General features: G+C 43.2%; 1 protein-coding gene across 2 annotated transcripts in view; it reads left to right on the forward strand.

Moving 5' to 3' along the window:
- arhgef25a (Rho guanine nucleotide exchange factor (GEF) 25a) overlaps positions 1 to 24,683 on the forward strand; it is a 122,373-nt gene that overhangs the window by 86,285 nt on the left and 11,405 nt on the right. For both annotated transcript variants that reach the window (XM_052105664.1, XM_052105665.1), the window contains 6 exons: positions 2,922 to 3,040; positions 3,729 to 3,795; positions 4,207 to 4,310; positions 14,654 to 14,723; positions 17,633 to 17,722; positions 18,531 to 18,623. In XM_052105664.1, coding sequence (XP_051961624.1) covers positions 2,922 to 3,040; positions 3,729 to 3,795; positions 4,207 to 4,310; positions 14,654 to 14,723; positions 17,633 to 17,722; positions 18,531 to 18,623 — 543 coding nt within the window. The remainder of the gene's footprint in view (positions 1 to 2,921; positions 3,041 to 3,728; positions 3,796 to 4,206; positions 4,311 to 14,653; positions 14,724 to 17,632; positions 17,723 to 18,530; positions 18,624 to 24,683) is intronic.

The following is a 24,683-nucleotide window of genomic DNA, read 5'->3' on the forward strand; positions in this document are numbered from 1 at the left end:
GCACTATAACAATGACTTTAATTAAATTTCACACAAAATAAAACAGATTATCTGTTCATAAACAATTACTTTTTCATCTGTTCCTCACACAATGCTATCTTATGACAAGTACACTATTTTCGTGACTGCGCTAGGTGCAATGCAACAACCATGTGCAATGACTTATCTAATTTTTGTGAGAGAGCTAATTCTTAGCACAATTTTCATGCCAGCGCAAAGCACAATTGGGCGTGGGTGGGATTTTTTGCACTGTCTGTGGGTGTATGCACGCAAACTGTTGATACATTGTATATTAATGATGTACAGCAAAGCGTAATTTGCTCATTTTATCCGTTTAGTCTAAACTCAGTTCCTGCATTTGCAGTTTGGAGATTCCACAAGCAGATGGTAATAAAGCTAATATCCAAACTCTAATTATCAGGGACATAATTTAATGTTCCACTGTATTTTCACTGTTGTAGCCGTTTTATGAAACAAAACTTTGAGATTTGAGTAAAACCTTCTAGAGGTTATGGTTAATTTTTCAATTCTTACTATTATTATGTTTATATTTACAATTGTATTTATTATCTAATTTGTATTAATATTTTTTCACCAACTTTTAAATCACTGCAAATGAGGCCAGTTGGGGAGGGTAAAATGTTAGAATTTTACTGGAGGTTGTTATATAGGATTTTTTTACCACTTCGTTATTATGATTATATTTTCATTTAATTTGAAGTGTAATTTGAAAATATTGGTTTGTGTTTCAATAAATGAATTTTATTTTAAAGCAAAATTGACCGAAGTGAAGTGCTTGCAAAAGTCCACAGCCTAACCTGAAAGGCCAAATCACTGTTAAAACAAGCCATGATTTGTGTGTCACTTGATCAACACGATTAATAATACTTACATTCTCTATAACTTCATGGAGCATACATCCAAATCCTGGTGAGAACCACATTTTCCATGTTTATAAAAGGAGTGTGTCACTGTCAGAAATAAGCCAGACATTAAACAAGGATGCAGTTAATGCACAGAAGATCACAAGTCCATATTTCTAATCTTCTAATTCATTGCATATAGTCCATTTACACTACCAACTTCTTTTAAATGTGCTGTATCGGTTTATATCCCTGGTGCTTGACAGGGAATGGACTATATAATTGGAAGCAGACAGTGCAATAACTACAGAAGGACCTCAGAATTAAATAACACTTGACCCAGCCCATTTGCGCATTGCACGTGCAATTTAGCCAAACTACTTGCGCCTAGACTTGGCGCATGCTTGTACGAAAATATAAAAATGTAATGGCCATTACCATTGACTTTGTGCATATGGCATATCACATAGCTTTGCGCTTAGCACTAATACTCTTAAAATAGGGCAACAAAATTTTACTAAACTGCATGACTTATCAGAAGATACTGTAGCCAAGTCAATAGGGGGCAATGTGGTAGTACCTGCAGCGGGTGTGACCTGGTTTTATATACTTCACTTTCTGTCAATTGAATGGTTGCAGTGCCTGAATTGTTTGGCCTGCAGGTGGTTGTCGGTCGCTGGAAGAAAAAGTTTTGGTAGGTCTCTGTTATGATCTAAGGAGCAGAGTGGTTATAGTGCTCAAATTCATAGTGTTTGTGATTGCTTTTTAGGATGGAACAACTGGCATTATCCCATATTATTTGTATAAAGCCTACATATAACGCGCTATAGAGTCATTGGCTTTTGGCCAACACTACGTAGGCCAGCATAAATACATTGTTTTTATCATTCTAAACACTATGAATGTGAGCACTACAACTACTCTGCTCCTAAGATCATAACACCCATTTAAAAGAGACCTACTAAAACTTGTTCTTCCAGCGTCCGATAACCACCTGCACACCAAACAATTCAGGCACTGCAACCATTCTACCCACAGAAAGTGACGTATATAAAAGTAGTTTATATACGTCTGCGAGTACTCAGCACAGTTCCCCCTATTGACCTGGCTACAATACATTTTAATTATTGCATTACATAACCAACTACATATTCAAGCTTGTTCAAGAGCAATCAAATTGCTCTGTAGTTCAACTGATAGAGCATTATATTTAAGATTTAAAGTTCCATTGTATGAGACCTGATAAGCACAGACACATGACTGGACACATGAGCCGAAAGTGTCAGAGAAGCACCACAAAATGATTCAGCAATTGCGTTTTTCATTTCACACATGCTTTTATTACTCTATCAGTTAGGTTTAGATGTAAGGTTTAAGGTCAAGAGGTAGGTTTTGTTGATTTAAAATTTGATTTAAAAACCTCATCTGTTTGGGTGAAAATTTCACTCACTTTTAAAGCCACACAGTGGACATTTCACCTTGGAACTGCTGTTATACGTGTAATTAACCGCGTTATGTCATTTTGCAAAAATGCGGCCACAGTTCAAGAGATTAGGCTGGTAGTTTATGTCCTAGTTTTACATCTGATGAAGTTAACAAACACATTAACAAAGACAGGACGTCTTCAAACTTCCTCTTTCTGTCTCAGAACACTGCACGACCAGCTGAACTGTATGCACATCTATCCTCAGCTAAAACAATAGCCTATATCAACCAAAGCAATTGACATGATTTTCTGTGAGAATGTGATGACTTTGTGGGGTCAGTGGCTTTGACATTCAGTCTAGATCATCTACTTTGCCTTAGTGTTGGTGTCATAATTTTTGGCAAGCACTGATTTCCTGTTATGATTTAATCACTGTCACCAACAGACCCAGCATGCTCCTTTACTGTCACCTAGGCAACCTCAGCTATTACACCAGCTCATATCTTCCCACCCCACTTTCTCACTTACCTTCTCTATTATTTCTCTCTCTCCCTGCAGCCATACCAAGCTTGAATAGCATTTCAGCATTATGTCTCTTCTCTTATTCACACTTATCTCCTCTGTGCCTGCAGATCACCCAGTGCACCATCCTACAGGCTGATGACTCCATGTTGATGGATGACAATTCCAGCCAATCATCAGGCACCATAGACAGTGAAGAGGATCGGAGGAGTGCCTTAGAAAAAAGCATGTGTGTGTGAAGTCGAAGAGATCTTGACATTTCTAGTTTAATCCTTTATGTAACATTGAGGAAATTCTTGTTATAGATCACTTATGTAACATTAAATGAGTGCTTAATTTAGAAGTTTTTAATGCTCGTATTTTAATGTGCTATTACGTTTTAATGAGGTTAAATTAGAGTAGATAGAGGTTCACCACTATACTACAGTTAGTTCCTGTCCTCTAATCTGATTGGACAATGAGCATACCAAGAGTGCACTGGGATGCTTCACAATTCTGCTTTGGGTACTTTCAGAACTATTTTCATTAATGGAGCAAAAATAGACAAAATACCTGGCTATATTATGTCTATTAAAATACTCAATATTAACTTATTACATAGTTCAATGAATTACAGCCAAATCACAGCTGTGATGATATTCAACACAACCACACCTTGCTTGTTATATATTGCTTTAGTAGAGAACATTCATGTTTTATTAAGTAGAGAACATTCATGCCATCTTTACTCATTTCTATAAAAAGGCCCTTCATCTTGTACAAAAAAGGTCCCAGAATATTAATAAATCGGTTCAGTCAGAACTCTGCTAAAATTATATTACTATATTAAACATTCGCCTTGTGTTTTAAGCTGTAAATATTGTTATAGTACCAATAACATGATAAAACCAATAATGACCTCTCTCTTCTCTCTTTAGGTATGTTCTGAAGGAACTTATAGAGACAGAGAAGCTTTATGTAGCTGATCTAGGACTTATTGTGGAGGTGAGCTATATGGCAGTTACATTACTGGGAATAATTTTATGAAACGGGAAATGTATTGGGTGCAGTGGCTTTGAAAATATCTATTAGCGAATCACAGATGGATCAGTGCTGTCATGGAATGGTATACATTTCCTGTAATCTTAGAACAATTAGACTGCATTTGAGAGCATTCAATCACTGCAGAATTAGATTTGATGTATCAGCTGACCTGAATTCCTCTCAGCTGTAATACTGATCACATTGTGTGTCAAATTAATGATGGAAGGATTTAGAAAATCTGGAAAAGAGAAAGATGAGCTACATTTTAAAATGGTGTTTAATTGTCACAGATGAAATGCTGTAGTTTAATTACAATTGAGTGCTCTACTAGGTCATGAACTGTGGAGGTTTATCATGTTCTGTTTCTTGCAGGGTTACATGGCCACTATGAATGCAAAAGGAGTTCCAGAAGACATGAAGGGAAAAGACAAAATAGTGTTTGGGAATATTCATCAGATCTACGACTGGCACAAAGAGTGTGTTTCTCTCTCTCTCTCCCTCTCTCTCTCTCTGTGTGTGTGTGTGTGTGTGTGTGTTGGAGTGAGGCACTTTAAATATATGGGCCTTAGTATGGGTACAATGCATTTTTTATTAAAAGCAAATTAAAACAATACAGTGCAATACAATGCAATGCAATACAATACAAAACAAAAAATTCCTTTGGGCCAAAAACTACTGTCTGCTTAAGACAGTAAAGCCTACTAAACAAACTGTATGATATCTTAACCCAATGCTATTATTGTTAACTAAAAACTATTATGAAGATGAAAACTTATGTAAACTTAAGAAAAAAAAAAAAAAGTTTTATTAAAAATAGTGGTGCTGTGTTATAAATGGATGTAAACTAAACAAATTTTAAGTCATAGTTCACGCAAAAATGAAAATTCTGTTTTAAATTACTCGCCTTCATGTTGTATAACTTGCTATATTATGTGGAACAAAAAAGGAGATGTTAGATTATGTTAGCCTCAATCACCTTTTTTGTTTTTTCATACAATGAAGGTGAATGGTGACTGAAAATGATTGGAATAGTTCACCCTAAAAAGTCTAGGTTACTGTTGTATCCCCCATTCCCTGATAGAGGGAACGAGACGTTGTGTTGGTGAAGTGACACTAGGGGTCTCTCTTGAGAGCCTCAGTTGCCTCTGAGCTTTGAGAAAAGGCCAATGAGAATTGGCGAACAGAATTTGCATGTCTCTCCCCCGGGCATAAGGGTATAAAAGGAGGGAATCGTGCATCTGTTTAGTCAGGTATTGCACTGAGGAGCCGAGAATAAGGTACGGCCATTACAGTGCTGTGGCAAGAGGGACACAACGTCTTGTTCCCTCCATCAGAGAACGGGGGTTACTACAGTAACCTAGACGTTCCCCTTCTGTCACTCACTCGACGTTGTGTTGGGGAAGTGACACTAAGGGTCCCTATCCAATAATGCCACAACACTGAACGTTATGTGAACTGCTGATGTGGGTGCAAGTAAGCTGTCGCTTGCCAAAGGAGCAGCCCGCACCAGGCTGCACCTAACCTTCCCCAAAGCCCCATAAAAACGTCATACACTTTTTAGGTTCCCGGCATCCCTCTTCTCTTGAGGGGGGGAACAAACGACGTGCTTAGCATGGAAGCAGGCCGCACCAGCCGAGGCCTTTTTCTCTCTATGTTTACCATAGGGCCATCTAACGCTTTAACATGCATCGGGGAAGGTGTTCTTTTCTGATCCTATTCTTTCAGGGGGACCAGGGAGCTGCCCAAGGGAGATGCAGATCCACCGACAGGGGACCGCACTGCGGAAAATACAACACAGGGGGTAATCTTGATGACCGATACCTGTGGAGCACCTACTCCAGTACAGAGTAATTAGTACCCGTAGTGGGTCTGGTCTGGAATTCCTCAGCCGAATTCATGAGCCAGAGGGCTGTGGAGGAAAGACATCCAGGGAGCGCAAGCTTTTGTGGAATCACCTGGGGGTAAAAGCACATGGGTTCGCCTCGGAAGAGGGGAAAGGTGCTATTCACAAGCGGTACACCCAGTCAGCTGTCCCGTATTACTGAGTTCTACGTGCTCGGACCTGAAGAAACACGGGCCAAGACCGTCTCAACCCTCAGAGGTTGATGGGTGTTGTCCAGCCTACTGCTCTGCCAATGTCTGCTAGAGAGGCGCTGTTGGCCAGTGCCCACGAGAATGCCACGCTCCTCATAGAGCATGCTTGGACCCGCAAGACGTGGAGGTTCCAGAGGTCTGGGTGCGGATGCCAGAGGGTGCCCCATCCCTGAGTAAGGAGGTCCTTCCTCCCCTTTCCAGGGAGGTGCTGTCGTGAGGAGCGTAAGGTCTGAGAGCCAAGTCCGAGTGGGCCAGTGGGGGACCACTATGAGGACCTGTTCTTAGTCCTCCCTGACCTTGCACAGCACCTGTGCAAGTAGGCTCACTGGGGGAAATGCATATTTGCGCAGCCCCCGGGGCCAGCTGTGTGCCAGCACGTCTGTCCTGAGGGGAGCCTCCGACAGGGAGTACCAGAGTGGGCAGTGGGAGTTTTCCTGGGAAGCAAACAGGTCTACCTGTGCTTTGCCGAATTGGTCCCAAATCAGCTTGGCCACGTGGGAGTGGAGCCTCCACTCTCCGCTGAGCATGGCCTGTCGTGACATCCACTGTTGTGTTGAGGCTGCCCGGGATATGATTGGCTCACAGCTACTCCAGTCACTGCTGACTTCAGCTGGGCCCGGGTTGAGGGTGGCCATCACCTGTCGGCGTGCTCGTGCTGTGACCTTCGTGGCCCAGAGGGCAAGGTCAGGTGCTGAGCTCAGTTCCTGCAGCCCATCAGGATCAGGACTACCCAAGTGCAGATCTTTTAGCGCCTTGGCCTGGTAAACTTGCATGGCATGCAGGGCGGAGGCGGCCTGTCCAGTGGCACCATAGGCTTTTGCTGTTAGGGACGATGTTGTCCTGCAGGCCTTGGAGGGGAGTGTCAGGCGATCTTGCCAGGTGGCCACGCTCTGCGGGCACAGGTGCACCTAAACCGCTTTGTCCACCTGGGGGACCTCCGTGTACCCGTGGGCCACTCCGCCATATAGGGTAGTGAGAGCAGACGAGCAAGTAGGTCAGATTCGGGCAGTAAAAGGTGTCGTCCACGACTTCATCAGCTCAACGTGCACTTCCTGGAAGATAGAGAAGGTGGGGGGTTGTGAACGGTGCCCTGACCCGAGGAACCAATCATCTAGCCATGAGGGTTCAGGTGAGGATTGAGGGTTACAGTCCAGCCCCACGCTCACGGCAGCCCGGGCAAGCATGTCGGCCATCTGGGCATCAGCCTCAAACTGGGCTGAAGGTGGCAGACCAGTCCAGTCTTCCGCAACGCTTTCCAAAGCAGATGTCATCATCCAGGTGGTTCGTGGGGTTTTACCCGACAAAACGTATCGGTTACCTAACGTAACCTCGGTTCTCTCTAGATGAGGGAACGAGTATTGCGTAAGCTAGCTTACGCTACGGGAAAGATTCATCTTTTCTGAGATATTGAAGCCAAAAAATTATCCTTAATTTTTGTATCCATTGTCAACGCAGTGCGGCAGCTGCAGACCTTGAGCGAGCTAGCTAGCGAGCTCATAGGTTGCTCTGCGGCAACTGCTGCAGCCTATAGACGAGCTTGGGCGAACTCGCATCCAATGAGAGGCGTCCGCGCGCTCACTGCATCAAAGCCCGCCAAAATGGGCGTGACTAGAGTGCATATAAGCGTAGTTCGTAGGCTGGAACCCTGGTTTTCATTGACTGAAGCGAAAAGTCGCCGTGGCGCTGAAGCACGGCCGGCTACGCAATACTCGTTCCCTCATCTAGAGAGAACCGAGGTTACGTTAGGTAACCGATACGTTCTCTTACGAGAGGTTCTCTCGTATATGCGTAAGCTAGCTTACGCTACGGAACCCATTGTCAACGCCGTGCGCGCCAAGCATCCACTGTATGAGCCCCAGGGAATTAAGGGGGACCCGGGGAGCCCTTATGAGTGGGGAAATAATATTTGGCCGGCAAGAATGCGGGTCATTGATTGTGTAATACATAAGCACATAGTAGGATGGGAACGACAGAGCGGCGGTGCCGGTCTGTGTGGAATGTGTCCCATCAGTGCAGCTCACCAGGGAGCTGTAGCGTATTAAACCGCTAGTAGTTTTGCCTGCAGAGCGGGCACTTCCATATTGTAAAATCTGACAAAGGTGGAGGGGGAAGTCCATCCCGCTGCCACACATATGTCGTGAATGGAAATTCCGCTGGACCATGCCCACGAGGATACCATGCCTCTAGTGGAGTGAGCCCTAATGCCCAACGGGCATGGCAGGTCTTTTGACGCGTATGCAGCAGCAATAGCATCCACTATCCATCTAGATAGTGTCTGTTTCGAGGCGGCGAGACCTTTGGTGCGCCCTCCGAACGAAACGAAAAGCTGCTCGGAGCGCCTGAAAGCAGCGGAGCGCGCAGTATACAATCTCAGTGCTCTGACCGGGCAAAGGAGATTGGCGTCGCGTTCGCTATCCGGTGCTGGCAGCGCCGATAGGGAAATGACCTGTGCTCTGAAAGGAGTACCGATCACCTTGGGAACATAGCCGTGTCTAGGCTTTAAAATGACCTTGGAGTCACTTGGTCCAAACTCAAGACACGCAGCGCTGACAGACAGCGCGTGAAGGTCTCCCACACGTTTGACTGATGACAGGGCAGTCAGAAAACGGTTTTGAGTGAAAGGTATTTCAAATCCACGGATTGAAGTGGTTCGAAAGGGGGCTTTCATAGTTTCGAGAACTATAGAAAGATCCCAGATAGGAACCGATGGGGGCGCGGGGGTTCATCCTTCTAGCTCCCCTGAGGAAGCCGGATGACCAGCTCGCTTTTACCCCATGACTGGCTGTGCAGGGGTTCAGCGAACGCCGCAACGGCCGCCACATACACTTTGAGCGTGGATGGGGATCTGCCCTTATCCAGCAGCTCTTGTAGAAATACTGAGCAGCGACTGACACCCCACATGTCCGCGGGTCCAGGTCTCTGTCGGTGCACCATTTTGAGAACACAAACCATTTTGACGCATAGAGTCTTCTCGTGGAAGGGGCTCTAGCGTGTATGATGGTGTTTATTACTCCTTCTGGCAGAGCGACGGGTAGTCGTTGATCACCCACGCATGCAGCCCCAGCGCTCTGGGTGGGGATGCCAGATTGTGCCGCGAGCTTGAGAGAGGAGATCTGCTCTCACTGGGATGGGCCACGGCGCTGTCAGTGACAGCTGCGTAAGCTCCGGGAACCATGTCTGATTCTCCCAACGCGGGCTATGAGGAGCACCGAGTGACGCTGCTTCCTGATCCTCTGCATTACCTGTGGCAATAGCGAGACGGGAGGGAAGGCGTAAAGCGGGCGCCTGGGCCAGTCCTGGGCCAGCGCGTCCTCGCTCGAGAAAAATATTGGGCAGTGAGAGTTCTCTTTGTACGCAAAGAGGTCTATCTCTGCTCTGCCGAATAGGTGCCATAACGCCTGGACTGTTTGAGCGTGCAGGGACCATTCCCCTGGGGAATATTGTCTCTGGACAGTCTGTCCGGGCCGCCGCTCAGGTGGCCTGGCACGCGCGTCGCCCTCAGCGAGCGCAGGTGGCACTGGGACCAACTCAGTATGCGCTTTGTCAGATGGAAGAGGTTCCTGGATCTGACACCGCCCTGACGGTTTAGGTAGGGTACCACAGATCTGTTGTCCGAACGGACCAGGACGTGGTGACCCTGAATGACCGGGAGAAAGCGCACGAGCGCGTACTCGACCGCTATCATTTCCAGACAATTTATGTGAAGGAGCTTTTCCTGAACTGACCATAGGCCGAAAACCGGAGAGCCCTCGCAGACCGCGCCCCAACCCGTGTTGGACGCATCTGTCGAGATGACTTTTCGGCGAGATACAGCTCCCATTGTCACTCACCGCTGATACCATTCGGCCACTGTCCAGGGCTGCAGAGCTGATATGCAGGTCTGAGTCACCTTGATGGGCTGGCGGCCTGTGGCCCAAGCCCGGCGAGATGCGCTGGTGTTTAGCCAATGCTGAAGCGGGCGATGTGCAGTAAACCCAGCTGAAGTACTGCTGCGGCTGAGGCCATGTAACCTAGCACTCTCTGGAATTTCTTCAGAGGCGTGAGGCTGTTCATCTGAAAAGATGCGGCTAGTCGCTGAACACGGCGTGCGCGCTGTGTAGATAAGCGAGCCGTCATTGCCACGGAGTCTAGTTCTATTCCCAGGAAGGAAATGGTCTGACTGGGCTGTAGTGAGCTCTTGGTCCAATTGACTGCAAGACCCAAACTGTTCAGATGGCTGAGGAGAACTGCTCTGTGAGACAGAAGCTCCATATGTGACTGAGCCATAATCAGCCAGTCGTCCAAATAGTTCAGAATTCGCAAACCCTGACTCCGCAGGGGTGCGAGCGCCGCATCCATGCACTTCGTGAAAGTACGAGGTGCTAAGGACAGGCCAAACAGAAGGACGGTGTATTGATAAACCTGGCCGTCGGCTGAATCTCAAGAATGGCCTGTGACGGGATTTATCTGAATCTGAAAGTATGCATCTTTCAGATCGAGAGAAATAAACCAGTCCCCTGGCGCATATGCGCGAGGAGTTTCCTGATTGTAAGCATTTTGAACGGTCTTTTTGCAAGCACCTTGTTCAAAACCCTGAGATCTACTATGGGTCTGAGGCCGCCGTCTTTCTTGGGAACAAGAAAATAACGGCTGTAAAGCCCCGACTCGCTCAGAGAGGGTGGCACTTTTTCTATGGCCCTTTTGCACAGAAGGCTTGCTATTTCTGAACGAAGCAAGCACGCTGCTTCCGTGTTCACAGTGGTTTCGAGCCAGCTCTGAAGCGAGGGGGCGGCGATCGAACTGTAGCAAATAGCCCTGTTGTATTGTGCTTAACACCCACTTGGATATCCCTGGAATAGCTTCCCACGCTTTGAAGCGTAACGCTAGAGGGTGAATGGCCAATTCGCTCTGATTGCCGCACACAGAGCGTGAACAAAATGTGTGAGCGCGTTTAGTGTGTTCATGCATGATTGCTCGCAGACAGCATGAACAGGCTGTTTTGTGAGTGACTTCCTGATTGGAATGAATGGGGAAAAAGTCACATCTGTTACGTGATGCGCAAGCACGGGACTTACACACAGAGGAATGGTTGCTGGCCGTGTAACAGAGCGGGCAGAGAATGGGCGCACGACGCATTTGTGGGCGCATTTATTGACTCTAGCGCTCGAGCGGTTCAGTAACCGCTTTATGTGAGCGTGCTCTGGTGGGGACACGAGACATGCAGTGCTTGTGTGCAGAAGTGAACACTGGATTGTGGGCACATTTTCTACACATAGGGCTGGTCGTGTGACAGAGCGGGCAGAGAATGGTGCGCGCGACGCATTTGTGGGTGCCTTCATTGACTCTGACGCTCGAGCGGTTCAGTAACGGCTTTATGAGAGCGTGCTCTGATAGGGGCACGGGATGTGTTATGCTTGTGTGTAGGGGCGAACACTGGGTTGTGGGCACTTTTTCTACACATAAGACATGTTTGCTCTTTACAAGATTTATTTGGGTCGCCGTGAAAACGGCGCTTGAGTGCAGAGCAAGCGGGCAGTGTCACCGGCTTGTTGACTGCTAAATTCACCACTGTAGTAGCCTGAGAGAAGGGGACTGACAGGGGCAAAGCTTTGACGGTGGTCCGGCCGCGGCGGACTGAGCCGTCGTTTGTTCAACACAGTTAGGAAGACTTCAGCTGCTCGGGTTTCAGCGTTACCTTAGATCGAGGCCCGCTGGGGCGGCGGTCTCGCGGCGGCTGTCTGAGCGCTGATCGAGGGTGGCCGCCCTGTCGACGCTGAGAAGTCTGAGATTGTTGAACTGGGCGCTGTGAAGAGGCTCGTGCAGGAGGCTGATCACGTGAGTGGCCTGCAGAGGAGCTAGCGCGACGCCGCAGGAAGAGGTTCATGGCTTGGGTGGCTTTCTGGACTTCTGAGAAGCGGTCAACAATGCCACTCACCGCGGAGCCGAAGAGACCGGTTGGAGAGAGCGGTGCGTTGAGGAACGTGGAGCGCTCTGCTTCTCCCATGTCGGCTAGTGTTAGCCATAAGTGTCTCTCGGTCACAGTCAGCGAGGCCATGCACTTCCCTAGAGCTTGGGCTGCAGCTTTGGTAGCCGAAGGGCGAGGTCTGTTGCGCCAGTAGATCAGTAACAGCCTCTGGGTGCCTGCCTTTCTCATCCCACTCCCGAAGAAGGTCTGCTTGTAGGATCTGTAAAACGGCCATTGAGTGCAGAGCAGATGCGGCTTGGCCGGCGGCGAATAGGCGCGCCAACATAGGCGGAAGTCGCTCTGCAGGCCTTAGACGGGAGCACAGGCTTGGAACGCCATCTCGCCGAGGGCGGACAAAGGTGTGCTGCTACCGAGTCCTCGACCGGGGGATGGAGGAGTAGCCTCTCTCAGTGGCGCCGTCCACCGACGCGAGAGAGGTGGAGACGTGTGAACGGGTCCTGGCTGAAAAAGGAGCTGCTCCATGACTTTGCAAGCTCTGTATGTAATTCCGGCAGGAAGGGAGCGGCCCGGGCCGCGGGTGTAGAGCGGCGATGGCTTTGAAGAAAGCAGCCGTCGAGTCTGTTGGGTGCCTGCTCAGGGGCGGTGACCACTCGAGCCCGAGGCGGTCGACGGCCTGTGTGAGGAGGCGTGTTAACTCCCCTTCGACTCCGGCGCGGGTCCTGCTGGATTCCTGGGCTGAGGAGGAGGCTTGGGAGCCTGTCCACTCCTCGCTGTCCGAAGCCATGATGGAACAGCGGCCCTTATCCTCCGCTTCATCATCCGAGATGGCAGCAGTGCGGCCGCTCGGTGGCAACTGCGCGTCCCGGGGCGGGGAGGGTGAAAGCGATGCTCGAGGGAGAGGCTCCGGCGAGGCAGTCGCTTCAACCACAGTTTCCGGCAGCCTTTGTGAGCGGCGCTTCTTCCTGCGCTGCTGAGGGTAAGGCGGCGCGGCGGTTTCTGCTTTGAGCGCCTGAGTCGAGCCCGCAGGGTCGACATCGGTAGCTCCTCGCAGAAATCGCATCCACCCTCAGTGAGGGCGAGCTCTGCGTGCCCCAGTCCCAGGCAGAGAGCGCAGATGATGTGGCGGTCTCCTGTGCTGAGAAGGGCGCGACGTGAGGCGCAAGTGGAGCGAGGCATCTTGAAAAAGACGCTCGTACTCTTTTGTGAATAGTTTGTGAGAACTAGCTTGCTGAATAAAAGGATACGTCGTCGGATGGCGTAGCTCGCAGGATGGCTGAAGGTGGCTGAGACGGCCGGCTTCTTCTAGCGCTGTCCACGCTTGCTAGATGCCCCTCGAACGGCGACGCGGCTTCCAGGTCAGCGATGCGGAGAGCTTCGCTGAAGAGATGAAAATCAGGGTTCCAGCCTACTGAACTACGCTTATATGCACTCTAGTCACGCCCATTTTGGCGGGCTTTGATGCAGTGAGCGCGCGGACGCCTCTCATTGGATGCGAGTTCGCCCAAGCTCGTCTATAGGCTGCAGCAGTTGCCGCAGAGCAACCTATGAGCTCGCTAGCTAGCTCGCTCAAGGTCTGCAGCTGCCGCACTGCGTTGACAATGGATACAAAAATTAAGGATAATTTTTTGGCTTCAATATCTCAGAAAAGATTAATCTTTCCCGTAGCGTAAGCTAGCTTACGCAATACGAGAGAACCTCTCGTAAGAGAACCATGCCTGCTGAACTTCCCAAATTGCCTCCATCATCAGCCGGGTCGACCTCCATCCCGGGAAGAAGGTGCGAGGCAGGGGGCGGCTGGAGTGGCGTTTCCTGTCAGAAATGAAAGCTACGATCGGAACGTTGCCATGGTCAAGTTCTTGCAGTGAGAACATCCTCATTCTTTGCCTGCCGCATCACAAATCATGTCTTCAAAGTGATATGATTGGTGTGGGTGAGAAACAGATCAATATTTAAGTCCTTTATTACTATCAATCTCCACTTTATGTTTCACATTCTTCTTCTCCTGTTTTTTTCACATTCTTATATCACCACCTACTGGGAGGGAGGAGAATTTATAGTAAAACAGGACTAAAATATTGATCTGTTTATCACCCACACATATCATATTGCTTCTGAAGATACAGTTTTAACCACTGGGCTCTTATGGATTACTTTTATGCTGCCGTTACATGCTTTTTTGGAGCTTCAAAGTTTTTCAACATACACATTCACTTGCATTGTGTGGACCTACAGGGCATAATTTGCGTTCAGCAGAAGAAAGTAAAGCCATACACATCTGGGATAGCATGAGGGTGAGTAAATAATGAGAACATTTTCATTTTGGGGTGATTTATGCATTTAACTTAAAAGTAATTTTCCAAAGATACAAACATAATAAAACTATTCATAAACAATTCAACTTACTGAAAATTAAATGAAAATGAAAATAAAAATATAAATACCAAATAAACTGCGATGGACTGGCGACCTGTCCAGGGTGTCCCCCGCCTTTCGCCCAATGTTAGCTGGGATAGGCTCCAGCCCCCCGCGACCCTGTACACAGGATAAGCGGTTGACGATGGATGGATGGATGAAATACCAAATAAACTGGTCTCTATTACATATCTGAAAGATAGCTTAGACTAACTTGTCCTCAGCTCTTCATTTACACAGTACACCAATAGACATCAGACGCTGTCATAAATGCTGTACATAGAGTTCAACATACTGTAAGAATTTCTCACTTAAAGATACAGTGTAAGATATTTAATTTTTACAAGCAGAGTGGTTATGAGACCAGAGTTTCATGTATGTCTGATATCCCCTCTGTTCTGATCTCAGTTATTTCCTGGGTGAGCTGGAGAAATGTGTTGCCGAGCCTGAGCGACTGGCCCAACTTTTTATCAAACATGTAAGTCCGTCCAAAACTTTCTTTCTTGTTTATGTGTCTCTCTGCATCCTGTGTCTATCAAGGTTGAACAAAACTCCTCACACTTCAAGTAAACAAAGCTGAGAAAACACAGAGGCTTTAACATGCACTGTTCTAACACTCCATTTATCCTCACAGTGTCCCACTCTATTTCTGGCCCCCCTCAGACCCCCTGTTACTGATACTGCCCGTGTGAGGGTGGGTGTGTTTGCTTGTGTGTTTATTGGCTCACCTCCATAAGGCTAAGTAGGGTCAGGAAGCACAAGGGAAAAACAGGCAGGAAAAAAGAGGAGGAATAACAAGCTTAGCCACGTTGTTTAATAACACGGCTACTTAACACACTGAGTTTCTGGAGTTCATCCCCACACTATGGACATACACACATGAACAATTCTCCCAGAACAAAAAACACAATCTCTTGGCAGTCTTAGATGTACATGTTAAAGGTGAAGTGTGTAATTTTTTGGATAATATTGTCTCCTATCCAAGCTTTAAATCTGCTGATCTACAGCTGTTGATGTTCATAGTGGTAGTAATTTGTTTAAAGCTGCCATATGCTGCAAAACAATTTTGGTGGTGAATCAAAGAGTTTTACTTACTTTAAACGAAAAGCCCAGATTTACAGTACGAAATTGTGTATGCCAGTATTTGCCCTTTCTACCATGTAATGAGTTGGAGCCCTTTGGGTAATGACTTAAAAAGGCTCGAGGGGAATTAAAGAAACTTATAACAAAAATCAAAAGGTTGTGTCTAGCTGTGAAAACAAGCATAATGTTAAATCGCTAGGTAATGAAAACCAGAGCACAGTGAGTCAGGGCAGGACTCACTCTTTTTTTTCCTCTTCACAAACAAAGCCTAACCCCCACCACTCAACTTTTTTCATCTCATGCTGTCAACCCCCTATTAAGTAATACATAACAAAGTTGTGAGCCACTGAATTTAAGTTAGGCCTCTCCAGCATATTTCATTTAATATAACTGGGTTTAACCAGGAGAAAGAGGGAAGTGGATATCCCAGATGCACATGTTTTCAAGAAGTACATTAGAATCTCTCATTTGAGAAAAAGACAGGGTCAACTGGCAACTTCAAGAAGAAAAAGCAAAATCTGAACTTAAAGGGTCATAACATGCATTATGTCTCTCATTATTTTAATGTTCCTTGAGGTTCACTTATAACATTATTAAAGTTTTTTGCACAAAGTCATATATTTTTTAAAACATGATCATTTTACACTCTCGTTATGCCCCTCAGAAACTCTCGGTGCTGCTTCTCCTTTAACAATTGACAGTAAATGTCCACTGTTCTGATTGGCTCTCTGCTCTTCACTGACCTGCTATTTCATTACTATCTCACTGCTCACAGCTACTGGACAGGACTATGGAAGTGATAAGGTAAATTAGGCTTTGATGTGTCGTTGTGGAGGCAGTCAGATGCAAATGTCTACAGTGGAGCATCACAATGTGGAGGAAGATCGAGTCATTTTGGCAGCTAGGTTTAAACAAATGTTATTTTTACAGTGAGAAGGAAGTTTAGTTTGAAAAGCTTGGTTGCAAAATCCAAGAGAAGTGCTGCAAAAAGCATATGAAACCTTACCTTTGATCGAGAATAAACTGACTGCTACAATGCCTGAGGTGCCATTACTGCAAGTAGAATAATTCTTCATCAGTTGTGAACCCTGTGCAAAATATTTAAAACAATTCTAAAGTTTTGAAGGGTAGTCTATGTTTTATCGCAAAACGTGTGATGGTCTAAATCAGATGTGTGATTGTGTTTAATTTCTTTGAACTGCAAATGTAAATTCCACATCCTGTTTTTTTTTTTCAACATCTTGTGGGGCGTGGCAAATTCAAATAAAATTTCAACTCATGAATTGATATGGAGCCAGTTCTTACATTTAAAATTTTGCCCAGAATTTTTGTCACACATGACCCTCCTCCAGTTTGATGTCAGAAAGAATCATGCTTAGACGTCCACTCTGGTGCTGTCTCCAGACAACTCAGTCGTGTGTATGAGTGTCTTTGTGTGTGTGTGTAGTAATGTCCATGTGTAAGCTCCTGATACCTAAATGCAGTGAGAGAAAATGGGGCTCTGATTACATTCAGGATAACTGTGCTGAATTATACATGACCTTCTGCGCTCACTCCTTCACTCTCTTTATGCTGACACAGTACACAAATCCCATAATGCAGAGTCAGTTTTAAACTTATTTAAAGACATACAGCTTCTTATAATGTTCCATTGAATCACTTCTGTGTAATAACATATTTCTGTAGTGTTATCCATCTCTCACTGTCTTGTATTTACGTAAAATATTAGGAAAGAATGACATCACCCACAGCATGTTTAGTAACGCTATGACTTATTCATCAGTCTGCAATAACTATGTTCTATCTCTAAAAGATCTTTTGATGTATTTCAGTGATATCACTGTTGAAAACTTGGGGTGAACCTCTAACTTGTCAAGAATATGTCCTGGTCATATCCATTAAGATTTTTTCCTTGGTGACATTATTTTCATGAAAGTTTTAAGCTCATTACCATAAATATAATGTCACAATTCAAATCAATACATATATATATATATTGATTTGAATGAAGGACCAGAGATTTATTTTTATTAATCCTTTATATATATATAAGGATTAATAAAAATAAATCTCTGGTCCTTAAAATATGCTTCAATTTCTTAAAAATAGAATTTCTTATTTATTTATTTATTTATTTATTTTTGAGATTCAACCTATTTCTGCTTCTTCCCATTGGAAGTCATTTAATGATAACTACAGTGATTTCTGAATTGTTTCTGAACTATTTGTATGGTTATTAATATATACAGGATGTAACTACTCAGCTGAGCTAATTCCATCTACCCCCATTTGCCCAAACCACAGGAAAGACGGCTTCATATGTATGTGGTCTACTGCCAAAACAAGCCTAAGTCTGAGCACATTGTGTCAGAATACATCGAGACCTACTTGGAGGTAAGGACATGTTAAGTGCAGACACACACGCAAAAGCACATGTACACATGCTCTAGTGGAGTAGAGGCACAGGCCAAGCAAGAGGGAATACTTTGACCGAACAGGCCCATCTGTGTAAATATCTTATCAGAGCTAATCTTTCTCTCTATCCATTTGCACTTTTTATGAGATCAGAATCACTCAGTGGTCATAAAGACCCAGATTATTCCATGAATTCTTGGATCAGATAAACAGAGAGATGCTTGACTGAAAAGTTTGACACTTAATTGTTTCTTTTTAGTGCTTGCCAAAACATTAAGAGATTTGATAGACAACAAATTACTTTTGAAGGGGCTTTATGGGATAATGGATCACATAGGGTTTTTGGCGATGTTCAGAATGGAAAACTAGTGTGCTGCTTCCTATATGCTGTGTAGTATATATGCCTATACTGTATATACTTTTTTTTGTATTAGTGAAAGTGTAAGCAATATGCACTGATTGTCACTTCACCTCATTACACTGCATGTTAAATTCATTTAATGCCATCCACAAATCATTTCGAAAACAAAACAACAAATTAAGTGTATTTTGTCAGATTAGAAATGGAAAGTCAAGTCAAGTACTCTGTATAGTGAGATCCCGTAGTGTGCTGTGGTTGTACACTACACATTTTGGCAAATTCAGGAAGTAACCTGGGTAATCCACTGCGAAATAGTAAAGTATGATAGTATGCAAACATAGCCTTTTTTTTTTCTTTGAGCACAATCTAATGAATAAAGAAATAAGTCAGTCATGTCTGGGAATATTTGTTTGTTTGTGCGTGAAGGAGCTGAAACAGCAGCTGGGCCACAGGCTGCAGCTGAATGACCTGCTCATCAAACCCGTACAGAGGATCATGAAGTACCAGCTGCTGCTGAAGGTGAATCAAGCAAATACTCATACACACACATTCTTATGCCCACATGATTTTACAGTTAGTTTATGACCAATTCCACATTTCATATTTAGAAATAAAATATAGATTTATCAAAATACTGATGTTTGATCAATTCTTTTAAGAGCAGGCATTTTGGAAAATATTATGTAGCCACACTTTTGGAGTACATTCGCAATCAGTTTGAGTGCTAGTTTGGGATGGGACTACAGTGGGTAAGGAACCAGATTGAGACTTACTACCGCTAGGAGTACCGTCGCATGAAAACTTTAAATTCTCACACGTGAGACACGTTCACAAAATCACCACCAGGAGGGGCAAAAGGACACTTTTGTCACCATCGTTTGGTAGTGTGAAGAAAGTGAGAGTTATTATGATTAAATTGTTAATATTGTTATTTGTATTGTATTTTTATTTTTTTTTACATTTTGATATGTAGAAGGCGATCTAACAAAGCAAAATTAATAGCAAGGTTCTCCCTGATTGTTTCTCATGCCCTGATTGTTTCCCCAGGTGTTCCTTCTTTTCCCTTGTATATTTAAGCCCTTGTTTCCACCGGTTAGTTTGTCAGTGTTTGCATGTGTTGTCATGTTCCGTGCCTGGTTTCCTGCATTTTGTTATATTCTGTGTTACTTTGTTCATCTTTTGTTTGCATTTAAGCTGCATTTAGATCCTCATTCTTTGCCTGCCTCATCACTTGTTTTAAGAAAATGTAACTTAAATATAAGTCTATTTTGTATACAAGTGTATTTTTCACTTGGTTTTACTTCTGCGAGTGCAGTAAAGACAAAATATTCTTATATTCAAGAATCTCTAAAAGCAAGTCTAAATATCTTGAAAGCATTTAAGGATTTTTTGATATTTTAAAATGTTTGTATTTAATATTATATTCAAAATTCTCAGATAACAATTTTTTTTCTTCTGCAGTATAGCTGTAAATTAAAATGTACATTGTTTTAAATGAGTTTGAGATATTTATATTGGAAAACAAGCCAAAACAAAAACAAATCCAAAACGAAGTTTGTTGCCTTGTATAATGGGGTGAAGACTACCCTCTCTCACCTTTCTGTTCACTTCGATCCATCTTTAACTTACAAAAAACAACTCTCTATTAATACAGCTGCATATTGCCAATTTTCTTCATGATAAGAAGTGCACAGTGACATATATTATGAGAAAATAAATTGCGAGCCATCACGTTACAATCTAGCTGCTTTAAGCGTGCGTGTTCGAGGGATGAGCATCCCCGTGACAGAGTATGTATCAGACGGGTGCAGTTTCAATCTCTCCCCCTTAGATCAGAACATTCTCACAACTCATAGAAAAGGCACTGACCGCACAGAGAAATGCCAGTTTCGGAGTTCGTAGTTATTTACATGATCTGCTTCTGTACGATTTGAACCTTAATAAAGCTATAACGCATTGAAATATAACTGCACTTAAGGGGTGTTTCCTTTAAAGACGCTCGACATGAACGTTTTGCTTTAGCGGAGCGGCAAAACCAGTAATTCTTCCTCTCCTCATTCAGGCGCAAACTGCAGTGCTGTTCTCGCGCACCATCATTAGTTTAATGTGATCTCATGTTACGTTAAATGAGATCAAATGACTATTCAACAATGGAAATTTTTATCGACAATTTTTTATTGTCGATGTTGTTGATAACGTCTACTAATCGTTTCAGCCCTATTGTGAATTGACATGCTTATTTTGTTGTTTTTAAATAATATTATTTAAAGTTACAGCGCTTGGTGTGGAGTAGTTACAGTATAAACTGAAGTTCTTTGAATGTCACATGTGGATTAATAGTTCAGGGGCTGTGAGCTCGTGTCACCTGATAATGTCTTTTTCTGCAAATTGTGGGTTCGAGACCAGCTTTACTTATTTTATTGTCTTTCTGTAAACATGTAGAAAGTAAACTGCATCCAGCAGATTCACAAAAAGCCATATTGCTTGTGGCTGCTACTGAAACTGTGTCATGTAAGATCATTGTTGTCAGGGGTGTGCACAGACATTTTGGGGGACAGGTGCTCAAGTGGAAAAAAAAGGGCATCATAGTTATTTATAAAAAAATAAAGTTACATACAGTAGCACATCTTTTACTCTATATTTTTTTTTTATTTCAATACCCATACACTCATGCAAACGCTTAATACACAAAATGTGCAATTCACAAAGAGAAAATGGTCTTTAGCGTTCATTATTATCAGTGTTACCCACAGGATTTTGTGAGACTGTGGCGGGTGGACCTCGGACCCTGTAAGGGGGTCAGGGGGCATGCTCCCCTGTAAGAAACTTTAAACCTTTTAGTACATTTTAAAGATAAATGCATTAATCTGCTGCACTTTGAGAGCAAAATTAAGAGGCTAGATCTACAAAAATCGTTGTGCTCTGGTAAACAATTTTGTACTCTAGTAGTAATTTAATCATATACACATTGGTTGTATAGATATGAATAGAGATGGCACGGCAAAAAAGTCACACCCACAAAGCATGGTAAACAAGAGTTTAACGCAGTTCACAAATGGTCAAAACACAAAATCGACTAGAGCACACATTTGAGCCATCAAAGAAATGAAGCAAAAGTGGTTACCTGTGTTGAACTTGCTCCTCAGATGCTGACTGGAAGTGAGAGATGCTTTGGCGAAGCAACGGCAGAAAACATAGAAAGCTATAGACCTTTCGTGTTATTATGAGAAGTGAAAAAATATTTTCTGTTCATTATGAAACTGTTGTGGGCCACAACAGTCTAGGCAATTAATTTGAAACCCTGCTATTTCTACATTAATCACAAGAACAGGCAACAATAAAAAAAATAATGCCACATTGTGTGTGCTTAAGTGTTCTATAAAATTATTAACCATTCAAAATCAAAAAATCTTTACACAAAATTGAAAATGGCTGTTCTCTCAATAAATAAAATAATAAACCAACCTACCGGTATCTTCCCTCCAAACTACAAAATAGGTATATATTAAGTTGCTGCATTTAGGCTAAGTGCGTTCTGTGTACTGAGGTGAAGGGAGCATGTTCATTCTCCTGCTTTTAAAATGAAAATTAGACGAACAGCTAAAATCTTTCAAATCTGAGATTGTAAAGGCCCTGGACTATTGTATTGAAATGACAGTCAGTTGGCTTGCCCATTATTACCATTTTGTGTCACAGGTGTAAGAATTGACCATTTACTAGGCTATATCTTTCTATATCTATATCTAAAGCTTTTGCTAATCAGTTTGAGCATGTAAACAGTGGACGAATCATACACAGTATTTGCAAATTTTCTTGTGACATGTCGACTAACATTTCTTATATCCAAATATGATTGACTAATAACCATGTAATGCATATTAATTTGTTTCAGTTGCCTGACAAAGTAACTAGCCTACCGGAGTTCACTCGTTTTTCATTAACGACGGTGTCACAATGCTATTTTATGGGAACGCCAGCTTGCTAGCGTTCTTATTGTTAAGCTTAATGGAGGGCTATTACCTAAGTTAGTCTGGCTGTACTGAGATGTTTTAAGTGGTTTAATTTCACAAAAGTGACAAACATAGGCGGAAATCACGTGGGGGGGGTTGTCCCCCCTAAAATATAATTAAAATATGTGTAATGTAAATAATATAATGATATATTCTTAAAATAATTGTTTAAGAAATAAAATAATACAAATGCAAACGGGGCAACAACAAAAAAAACCTTGGTGTCCCTTTCAAAAATTACTCTTGAGAATTGTTATGTTTATTGTCCCCCCAACATTTTGATGAAATTTTCGCCCCTGGTGACAAACAATACAGAAGCTTAGGGCAAACACTATAGTTACCTGGCTGTAAACAATGAAGGCAGGTCAGAGAGATATGGATGCTACTCGCAGGGTGCTCGATTTGCGTACGTTAACTGTGGCGGCTGTGACGAAGAACTTGAAGAGGTAGGTGCAGGGGCTCGTGCGGTCTCACAGAATTAGAACTCAAATCCAGTTTTCAGGCATTACATCATGCTTTTATTTGAGAATTGATGCCATTGACCAAATTCAAACTAAAATATACAATTAGAAAAAGAAATGTCTTGCAGAAAGGGCACTTATCCAGTCAGAGGCCAAAAGGGCAGGTGCTTGAGCACCACCTGGAGTATATCTGTGTGTGATCGTTGCTTCTTTTTTCATATTATATTGTATATATTTTTTATATGATACAGTCTCATAGGGCAGCCGTGTTCATGATTACATGATTAAAGTTTATTATTCAACTCAATTACATTATACTGTGGCCTACAATAGTGTGAGTGTAGTTCTCAATAGGAACATTATTGTATGGGTTCCCTCTAGGTCATTCTCTGGTGTTACGGTTTAATTGCAGCAGAGTCCTGAATAAACGTACTACATAATGTTGGCATCCATGTACAGATGAAAATAAGAGGTATAATTTGCTTGAATTGTAGAATTACTAAAAAAACATTACTTACCGAGGCAGGAGATTAGATCTGGTGAAAAAACAATACGATCAGCACAATTTCACACAGTTTTATCGGTTTGAGCTATTTGGCAGTGATAACAGGTAATGTTTACACCATGTTAACTTGTGCATCACGTTCACAATATGATAGTCTTGTCAGATTATGACATTGTATGAAATCTGAATGTATTTTTCTTGTCAAAACGTTGCTCCAAAATATTATGCGACATTATAAAATCAATCGGTAATTGAATGAACATCAAACTGCCATAATTAATAATGCCATACTTAGTTTGTTTGTTATAAGTGTTGTACAGACACCGGCACTCCGATGTTACACACCACGCCATTGGAGCGACACTGATAATGCACTTTGTTGTGTATTTCTATGTTGTCAAAGACTATTGGGGTTATATCTGAAAGCAAATAGTCACTCCGAAAAAGAATCAATATTGTCAAGCTTTTGGGCAACATTGGTTAATAACAAATATTAACTACTTATAAAATACTATGACAGATAGTGAATAACAAAGCTTGTAACCTACAGGTTTGAACTGCATAGCATTTCTGGTTATAATGTAAAACTATTTATGCATGTATTGAGACAAATATTACACAAATATTGTGGTCACAGTACTAACTTCCACCCTAATTAATGTAATGGAAAATTGTGATTCTTTTTCAAATATTTTATATTTTATTTGATAAGTATTCTACTCTCATAAATAATAATTCTGTTCACCTTTTCTTTGGATTTTATTGCCAGGAGAATATAATATGACACAATGGTATACATGTCAATTAATGTCTTAAGTTTTTGGAAGTCACCATTGTTTGAATAAATGGTCTAATGATGCTCGCTCATAACATCTGTGCATATGTATAAAAATGCTTACTAATGTTAATACTTACTAATGAAATGTGAATGAATAAATAAATGCAAACAAATAATTCTCCAATGCGCGGACGTCCTCGTGAACACGGAATGCTGCATTAAGTCTTTATCACGTTATCCCCGGAAAATAAATGTTGTTGTTCTTCTTTCTCATATTTAAATGTTTTTTTATATTATTCTTTTTATGGAGGTTGGCAAAAAATGACCGTAACTGAATGATCGTAAAGTCTAAATCTAAGGTCCGAGCACAGCCGCGTGATGAAATTTTCATAATCAGGAGTGCCTGCGGACAAACGTACATGCGCATGGTTAACTGTTGAGATTGAAGGGTCCACTAGGTGACCAATACGCACAGAGTTGGGCTGTACTGTCAAGCAGTAGTCGAAGAACATATCCTTCTCCATCGTTTTGTTGTTGTTATTCTTGCTTCATATAATCCTCAGATTAACTTCTTCTTTGTCCTTCAGATGTCCTTGTAAATGGCATGACTCAGTGCTACCCTGTAACGTCTGGTAGCATATAACAAAGAAGTTGTACTGCGCATGTGTCGAATGCATCCATGAGAGGAGATGGTACAGAACGTGCAAATTGAAGTATACCTGGGCCTTTAGGATAGGAGAAAAACTCTGAGGCATTCAGCTCAGGCCTGTTGAAATTCTATGGTTATAGCGCCCCTTATCGGTTTAGAGCTACTAATGAGCTGCA

This window comes from Xyrauchen texanus, chromosome 35, assembly GCF_025860055.1.
Source record: "Xyrauchen texanus isolate HMW12.3.18 chromosome 35, RBS_HiC_50CHRs, whole genome shotgun sequence".
Classification (NCBI taxonomy): domain Eukaryota; kingdom Metazoa; phylum Chordata; class Actinopteri; order Cypriniformes; family Catostomidae; genus Xyrauchen; species Xyrauchen texanus.